This window comes from Chaetura pelagica, unplaced genomic scaffold (assembly GCF_000747805.2).
Source record: "Chaetura pelagica isolate M959 unplaced genomic scaffold, ChaPel_1.0 scaffold290, whole genome shotgun sequence".
Lineage (NCBI taxonomy): Eukaryota > Metazoa > Chordata > Aves > Apodiformes > Apodidae > Chaetura > Chaetura pelagica.
In genome coordinates, this window is record NW_009951792.1 from 54,060 (window position 1) to 62,694 (window position 8,635).

The following is an 8,635-nucleotide window of genomic DNA, read 5'->3' on the forward strand; positions in this document are numbered from 1 at the left end:
GCAGCCAGGGTTGCGATGCGACCACCCATGGTCATGGGGGTTATCGGGGAAGCCGAAGTGAGCTGTGGCCAGGGGCCACCCCCATAAAGGGACCCAGCCGAGTGGTGACCCCAGGCTGGAGTGGGTGGGGACAGAGGGGGCAGCGCTCCCTAGGAACTAGAGAGGTCTTGGAGACCCCCTAGACCCACCCTGCAGAGGGGCGGCCACCTTGTCTCTCTCCCCCACAGAGACAAATGCAACACCAGATTGGGAGAACTGGGAGGCAGTTGGATCCATTGCTCTGGAAGCCCCCAGAGGAGAGCCCACGGGGAGTGGGGGTCTCGCTTGCCGGGGGGGACAGGTGGCAGCTCCAGCCTGTCTGGCCCACCAGGACACTGCACCCACACGAGCGGCGCAAGGACTGCAGGCACTGTGTGGGGTTTCACAAGGTCTGTAGTTGAGGGAGGGGAGAGAAGAGCGGGGGACAGACAGACGGACATGCTGCTGCTGGCGCTCAGGCCAGGTCCTTGAAGGCGTCAAGGTTGAAGGCTGTGTCCAGGAGCCGCTGCAGCTCCGTCAGGTGGGTCTTCTTGTTGCCAGTGGCAGGGGCAGCTGCTGGCTCCCTCCCTGCATACCTGTGGGAGCAAAACTGGGGGGTGAGGTGGAGTCTGCATCCCCCAGACCCCCACCACCAGTATCATGGTCACCCCACAGTCCCTACCAGACAGGCTTGGCGCGGTTGATGGTGGTGCGGAGCCGAGGTTTGACATAGTCGTAGTAGCCCTGATTCTTGTGCTCCTCCTGGCACCACACCAGCTCGGCGGCTGGGTACTTCTCGGCCTCCCGCTGCAGGAGGTCAAAGGGGAACGGCGAGAGCTGCGAAGGACATGGAGCAGGGTCATGGGGGCATTATGGGGGCCGCATCATCCCCAGCCAGCCAGCGTGGGGGTGGCTGGAGCCTGCTCACCTGCTCCACCCGGGTGATGGCCACGTCAGCCTCCATCTGCCGGGCCTTGCGCTCGCGGGTCAGGTCATAGTAGACCTTGCCAGTGCAGAACAGGACCCGTTTCACCTGCTCAGGGCTCTGGGCCGCAGGGCCGCCATCAGGGATGACACGGAGGAAGTGGGTTCCTGCAGGGGAGAGGATGACACCGTGACCAGGACACCATGCTAGCAGCCACCCATGTGCCCTGCCAGCCTTGGCTAAAGAACTGAAGAGGCAGAGCCAGACTAGCTGGCACCGAGTCCAGCTCCCAGTACAAACCATCATGGCTCCACTGGACCCAGGGCTGCCAAACCCCAGCAGGAAGTGGCTGCCGATGGAGGAACCACCACAGCAAAGCCTGGAAAACTGTGTCACATCCCTCCAGGTCACCAGACTCAGCAGTGATGAGGGGTGGGTAGATGGCTGCAACCATCCCCATGCAGCCACAGCCCAGCCCAGCACAGCCCAGCCCAGCATAGCACAGTGTGGCACGGCACAGCCCAGCCCAGCTCAGCTCGTTGCCTCAGTGCTGCAGGACAGCCGCCTGTGTGCTGTGCTGCCATCACAGAAGCACAGGAGCAGCATCAGCCTTGTTCAGCTGCTCTTCAGCATGGGGTGGCTCTTGCCAGGCAGACTTTACCCCCCAGCAAAGGGGGACTCCTTTCTTCACCCTCTGTCCCACAGAGCGGTACTGGCGGAATCAAACACCACCAAGTTGGGCATACCTGGAAGCATGTCGTCAAAGCTGGAGCGGGCTTCAGGGTGGCGCAGCAGTGACTTTGGAGTGAAGATTATCAGCTGGAGAAGAGAGATAAGGCAGAATAAGGTATCAGTCTCAACAGAAAAACCTCCCTTGTGAGCAACAGCCAAGGCACCGACCTGCGCCCCCCCATCCTAGCACTGGAGCAGCCTAAGAGATTTGCTTCCCGCTCAGCTGCTGTGCACTGCCACATCAGGCACTGGTTCCAACCAACACCAGCTTCACCAGTCAGGGTTTCCCCTGGGAAGGCTGAGGTGCTGTGGGGACCTGTCTACCCCCACAGCCAAAGCTGAAGGCTGCAGTGGGCTATTTCTCAACACCCACTGGTTCCAATGTCTCTGACCTCCCTGGGGAGCACAGGGGAGTTCAGCCACCCTGGCCCACAGGAGCCAGCGGCAGCTTGTCCAACCAACCCAGCCCTAAGAACCAAGAGGCCCTTGGCCAGGGCAGGGGCAAGCTGGCCACGTTTGCTGCTGAGGTGCCAGAACAAACCCTCCCAAGTCCCAGGTTTGGCAGGGATGTAGCGCTGCTGGCACTGACCGGTTTGCGGAAGGGCAGGAGGATCTGGCGCCGCAGAACGTGGAAGAAGTTGGCTGGAGTGGAGCAGTTCACAACTATCCAGTTGCACTCATAGAGCTGGCGCACATCAAAGTCATCCAATTTCTGCCCCAGTGAGTGTGGGATTGCAAGAATCACAAGATGCCTCTGGACTCCACAGCCAGGGCAGCTGGGGGGGAGCAGGACCCAGACCCCTCCCTCCCTCTGCTCCCCCTCTAGAGCTCACACAGACCCACAGAGACCCAGGAGAGGCTGCAGGTCTGTGCCCCACTCCTCGGGGCAGCCCGGGGCTGGGCAGCAGCCTCCTTGTATACTGCTTTTGGGGCCACTTCAGCCTCAGGCTGCCCAGCAGCCTTCAGGTCAGCCCCTTTTCCCAAACCCACCCAACTGCAGCAGGAGCCTGGAGCATCCCAGCCTCCAGCTGCCAGTTCCATGACACCGTCCCAGTGCAAGCATCATGCAGAGCCCAGATGGGTGTCATTGCTCCCCTCCCCATTTCCAGGCAGCAGTGGGAGCTGGGAGGGCCAGGCTGAGCCCAGAGCTGCCGTCACTCACAGGGAAGACGTCAGGGTCATCGTTGCACATCTGCAGAAACCGCTCCGGGCGGGCAGAGGAATGCTCGGGACCCTGCAGGGAGCAGGCAGGGAAGTGTGAGAGGGGGCAAGACTGGCATGAGGGGCCAATGCCAGGCACAGCTGTGCCATGAGCAGTGCCACCTGCCACCTCTGCCCTCAGCTCTGCTTCTGGTGCTGGCCAGGCAACTTGAGGGGGGAGGGTATCCTTACCATGCCCTCCATGCCATGGGGAAGCAGCAGGACAATGCCATTCTGTCTGACCCACTTGGCCTGCCCAGGACAGATGAACTGGTCGATTATGCACTGAGCAGTGTTATGAAAGTCCCCGAATTGGGCTTCCCAAAGCACCAAGGCATTGGGGCTGGCCATAGCAAAGCCCAGCTCGAATCCTGAGGGACATGAGTGAAGCAAAGGGGTTATCCTTCTGGAGTGGCCTTCCCCCAGGCAGCAGGTACAGACCCCCCTTGCTCACCCAGGACACCATACTCGGACAGAGAACTGTTGCAGACAGTGTAAGGAGCCTGGTTGGGCCAGAGATGGTTCATGGGGATACAGGTCCTCTTGTCTACATTCTGATCGTGCAGGACATGGTGGCGATGGCTAGAAGAAAGGAAAGCTTGTCACCTTTCAGATCCCTTCTGGAAAGGCTAGAATGGCCTTTATGGCCACCAAAGGCACAACTTTACCTGAATGTCCCCCTCTCAACATCCTGGCCACTCAGGCGAATGTGGATGCCCTCCTTGAGGAGGGAGCCAAAGGCCATGTACTCTGCCAGAGCCCAGTCCACCGTCCGGTTCTTCACCATCTCCCCACGGGTTTTCAGAATGCGGCTCAAACCTGCCCAGACAGAAGCTGGTTACAGAAGCTGGTTCACTGAAGGCACAGGAGGCAGCTCGAATGACACCATCTGTCTCTGTTCCACAACCTGCCCACCAACTGACTGCAAATGCCTGAGGACAGTGGAATGGACCCACCTCTGCCAGGGGAATGAACTAGGGATGGAGAATCTGAGCTGCACGGAAGGATCAGCTCCAAGGAGGGGTTACTTCTCAGTTCATTTCCCTTCATCACAGGTCCCTCATGAACAAATTCTCATAGTCTCAGAAGGGTTTGGGGCAGAAGGGACCTTAAAGATCATCTAGTTCCAATCCCCCTGCATAGGCAGGGACACCTCCCACTAGACCAGGTTGCTCTAAGCCCCATCCAACCTGCCCTTTAAGACTTCCAGGGTAGTCACAGCTTCTCTGGGCAACCTGTTCCAGGGTCTCACCACCCTCATGGTAAAACATTTCTTCCCCTTGTACAATCTAACCTTCAACTCTTTCATGCTAAAACCATTGCCCTGTCACTACAGGCCCTGATAAAAAGTCTCTTCCCATCTTTCTTGTAAGCCCCTTCAGATACTGGAAGGCTGCAGGAAGGTCTCCAAGAGCCTTCTCTGCTCCAGACTGAACACCCCCAACTCTCTCAGCATTTCTGCACAGCAGAGCTCTGCCAGCACTGGGGTCATTGTTGTGGCCTCCTCTGGACTCACTCCAACAGCTCCATGTCTGTCCTGTGCTGAGGACCCCAGAGCTGGACCCAGCACTCCAGCTAGGGTCTCCTCAGAGGGGAGCAGAGGGGCAGAATCCCTTCCCTCAACCTGCTGGTGATGCATATTGAAGCAATGTAACAGATTCCTTCCTTCCAGGCCATGTTCTAGCCCTAACTCACATCTTCTCTGGAACTAATGCCCAGACTGGCACAGTTTCCACAAGCTACTACCTCCATGGATAGTGAAATCCTCCACTGGCACTGAGCTGGCCACTTGACCGATGTGTGTCAAGTCCGCTTCATTCAGACCAGTGGAAGGGCAGGTCATGCTCCGGGGCTGGCCATCCAGTGTGAAGAAACCTGCAGGAAGAGGAGTCTGCCTATGCCTGGTCACCAACACTCTCAAGCAAGGGTGGGGATGCCAGGAGTGTAGAGCACCAAGCCACCTCCCCACCAGAGTGACTTACTAGAAAGGAGCTGCCAGGGCCCTAGAGAAACGTGGATCTCTGCTAGGATCCTCCACAATGTCACCTGACTTACCAGGCCAGGGTGAGTCCAGCCAGTGCTTGATGTGCAAAATCTTTTCATCCTTGGATCTCGCATGAGCCTCCTCACAGATCTTATCATACTTGGCAATTTCCTCCTGAAAGGCAGAACCAGAAGTGGAAAAGCATTAGTGAGGGGTGTTCAACCTGGGGCCTCATAAGCTTGCAAGAGCGCTGGTGGGCACAGCAGATCCCACAGCAGGGGGAGCCTTGGAGAGCAGAGCTGCTGCTGGAGGCTGGTGTCCCCCACAGGACAGCTCTGCTGCCCTCTGAACCTTCAACTCGCCTCCAGCCCTAAAGATGCTGTGAAGTGGCACCATGCACGGAGGAGCCAGCAGAGCTGCTGCCAGGGCAGCAGAGCTCAGCCAGGAACCCTGCCTCTGATACCCCACACCATGGTGAGCCCCAGTGCTGCCCAGCTCAGCTCTCCCAGGGGTCGATGCCATGGTTGAGAGCCATATGGTCCATGCTGCGCTGGCCATCAGGTGATCCCTGAACTGGGATCATCTGTCTGCTCTCATACTGCCCAGAGCTGGCACTGTTCAAGGACAAGCTTCAGCTTCCAACCCTGCTGTCACCAGGTCTGCAGTGCTCGCCCAAACCTAGCACAGCTCTGCCACCTCTAGGTGACATGCACAAATGGGCCCATCACCAAGGCCCATCCTTCACACCCAGGTCTCAACCACACGAGTAGTTTTCCCCAGAGATGCCGCCTAGTTTTTCTCCAAGGCCCCAGGTGACAGTACCTCATACTCCAGCTGATTTACTACCCCCTGAGAAATCAGCAGCTCTGCGTATTTCTGTAGCACTGGCTTCTGCTTCCGGATCTGTTTGTACATCAGAGGCTGCGTGAACATGGGCTCATCCATCTCATTGTGACCATTGCGCCTATAACAAACCTGCCGGGAGGGGAAAGAGCCTTTGAAAGCAGCAGCTCCGGAAGTGGTCAGAGGTACTCAGGAAGGGTGCAAAACAGCCCAGGAGGGACCCAAACGTGTCGTCCCTGGTGTAAGAGGCAAGGGCAGTCTCTGTACAGAGACAACGTTGCCTCTCCAAGTGCCTTGTTACCTTGCTTTACATCACCTTCTCCCTCCCTTCCCATCAAAAGGGCCAGACAAGCCCTGAAAAGAAGCCTGAGCTTTCAGGAGATGCACACCAAGAGGTATCGGTGAGAGTCCCAAGCAGAGCACAGCTTTAGGATCAAGCCTTGTGCCATGTTTCTTACCAAATCCACTACCACGTCCTTATGGAATGTGCTTCGCCACTCGGCTGCCACGTTGCACACGTAAACAACGGCTTCTGGGTCATCCGCATTGACGTGGAAAATCGGGGCATTCACTACGCGGGCAACATCGGTGGGGTATGGGGAGGAGCGTGCCATGCGGGGGTCTGTTGTGAACCCAATCTGTGTGGAGTGGAGGGGACAGGACCAGCATGGTGGTGAGGGTCTGGGACATAGCTCTGCTCCACCACTCCTTCTTTGGACACCGATCATAGAACCATCCAACCCCAGACCGGTTTGGGTTGGAAGGACCTTAAAGACCATCCAGTTCAATCCACTGCCATGGGCAGGGACACCTCCCACCAGACCAGGTTGCTCCAAGTCCCATCCAACCTGCCCTTCAATACTTCCAGGGATGGGGCAGCCACAGCTTCTCTGGACAACCTGTTCCCAGGGTCTCACCACCCTCACAGGGAATAATTTCTTCCGAAGCTTTCTCCTCTTGCAGCTTGAAACCACTCCCCCTCATCCCATCCCTCCCTGCCCTTGTCCAAAGTCTCTCCCCAGCCTTCCTGTGGCCCCTTCAGGTACTGTAAGAGGCTCTAAGGTCTCCGTGGAGCCTTGTCCTCTCCAGGCTGAACAACCCCATCTGTCTCCAGAGCAGAGGTACTTGGATCATGTCCATGGCCCCCATGATGTTCACGCTGGCTTGGTGCAGGGCAGCTGCATTTTACTGGCCCAGGAAAGCACCAGGCAAGACCACGTGCAGCTCCAAGGACAGCTTGGCTGCTGTGGCCAAGATGGGGGTTCCTCTATCACTACTCTCCTGCCGGAAAACCTGCCTGTTCCTGTGTCCCCAGCACTGTCCCCATGCCTGCACCTGGGCCCTCATCCTGCTGCATCTGTGGGGACAAGCTGGTTCCAGTGAAATGCCTCTGGTTTTGGTGGAGACAGAACAGATTGGCCCTGTGGGGTTTTGCACACCAAGCATCAGGTTGGGCAGCCTCTGCACCAGGCTGGACTCACAAGCTGCTGCTGTTGAGTAGCTAGGTAGAAAGTACCTGCTGTTCCTGGGAGCATGGTTCATGCCAGGAACACCAGATGGGAAACAGCTACTGCCTGCTTCCAGCTGCCATCCAGGCCTGAGCCCACAGAGGATGCCCAGCTGCAGGGGTTTTGCTCCTTACCTGGTTGTTCACCACGACATGAACAGTGCCATGAGTGGTGTAGGAGGGTAGGTCGCTCAAGTGGAAGGTCTCATACACGATGCCCTGCCCAGCAAAAGCAGCGTCTCCATGCAGGAGAATGGACATCACCTGGAGATGGGAAAGCACGGTGGTCACGGGGGGCTCTGTGGGGATGGTGGGCAGGGGCAGCTGCCAGAAAAGGGCACACTCTCATTTGCACAAGCTTTCAATGTCCCAGAAAGGACACGGAGCAGCTCATCAAGACTCCTGATGCTTTCCCAAGGGATCGGAGTGCAGCCAGCCATGGCACGTACACAACCACTGGGGAGGAGGCTGTGGCGACCAGTCCTGACCCTGGGCAAGGGTGGCACACTTGGGTTACCACGATGGGACAGTGGGACAGAGTCCCACTCCCAAACATGCATTTCAAAGCAAAGCTGCCTTCTGACTGGGGAAAGATGAGAAAAATTACCCTTTCCCCCACACTTTCACCCCAGAACATCTTCAGGAGGGAGTCAGGCCGGGAGCTCACTCCAGCTTCAGTGACGTCCTTTTGTCTTGGTGCCCAGGGCTGGCTGGGGACACCGCCAGTCAGATGAGGACAGAGTTTGTCTATTTATATCCAGCCCCTGGGGTGTAGGAGGAAGGGAAGCGTTTTTGATCTCACCCTTCCATTTCTTGGTGTTGGAGACAGGTCTGCAATGAATCAGCCACAAACCAACTCTCCCCAACCTGCTCCCTGCCTGCTCCCCCACCTTGGTGCCAATGCCTGCTGCCAGCTCCAGCTTTCCCAGTCCATGAATATCCCTGGTCACATTAAGATCCTTCAGCTCGAGGCTCCTACTGCCAAGCGCCCTGCATGCATCTCATTTCACTGCTGCCCAACCATGGGTTTGGAGTCTGCTGTTCCCCACAGCCCAGCTGAGGCAGTTGATCAGAAGAGGGAGCAGCAATTAGAGCTTGGGGTGTCCCCAAAGACAGCAGGGAAGGATGAGGGGGAAAAGTCAGGGTGACAGCAGGGGAAGGAACACAGCAAACAAAAACCAGTGGGTTTCTTCACTTTCCCACCAGCTTCCTCATACTTCACTACTGACCTTCTTCCCTTCTGTGTCCCCACAGTAAAACTGCTCCGCTTTGGTCTTGCCTTGAACAACAGGATCAGCTGCCTCCAAGTGAGAAGGATTTGCCACCAAGGAAAGGGTGATGTTCCTGTCAGTGACACGGTTAATCCGCCGGTGGTACATTCCCAGATGGTATTTCACATCCCCAGAGCCCTGTTGAAAGAGAAAGG

The 8,635-nt window shown here is 57.3% G+C and overlaps 1 protein-coding gene across 2 annotated transcripts in view; it reads right to left on the minus strand.

Annotated features, from left to right (window-relative positions):
- Positions 1-493: 493 nt before the first annotated feature.
- OGDH (oxoglutarate (alpha-ketoglutarate) dehydrogenase (lipoamide)) overlaps positions 494-8,635 on the minus strand; it is a 33,488-nt gene continuing 25,346 nt past the window's right edge. For both annotated transcript variants that reach the window (XM_010000309.1, XM_010000385.1), the window contains exons 8-22: positions 8,439-8,618; positions 7,345-7,473; positions 6,161-6,340; positions 5,682-5,834; positions 4,931-5,033; positions 4,622-4,750; positions 3,544-3,694; positions 3,330-3,457; positions 3,068-3,246; positions 2,838-2,909; positions 2,265-2,387; positions 1,690-1,762; positions 947-1,110; positions 701-855; positions 494-614 (exon numbers count right to left, since the gene is read on the minus strand). In XM_010000309.1, the coding sequence (XP_009998611.1) occupies positions 494-614; positions 701-855; positions 947-1,110; positions 1,690-1,762; positions 2,265-2,387; positions 2,838-2,909; positions 3,068-3,246; positions 3,330-3,457; positions 3,544-3,694; positions 4,622-4,750; positions 4,931-5,033; positions 5,682-5,834; positions 6,161-6,340; positions 7,345-7,473; positions 8,439-8,618 (2,040 nt within the window). The remainder of the gene's footprint in view (positions 615-700; positions 856-946; positions 1,111-1,689; positions 1,763-2,264; positions 2,388-2,837; positions 2,910-3,067; positions 3,247-3,329; positions 3,458-3,543; positions 3,695-4,621; positions 4,751-4,930; positions 5,034-5,681; positions 5,835-6,160; positions 6,341-7,344; positions 7,474-8,438; positions 8,619-8,635) is intronic.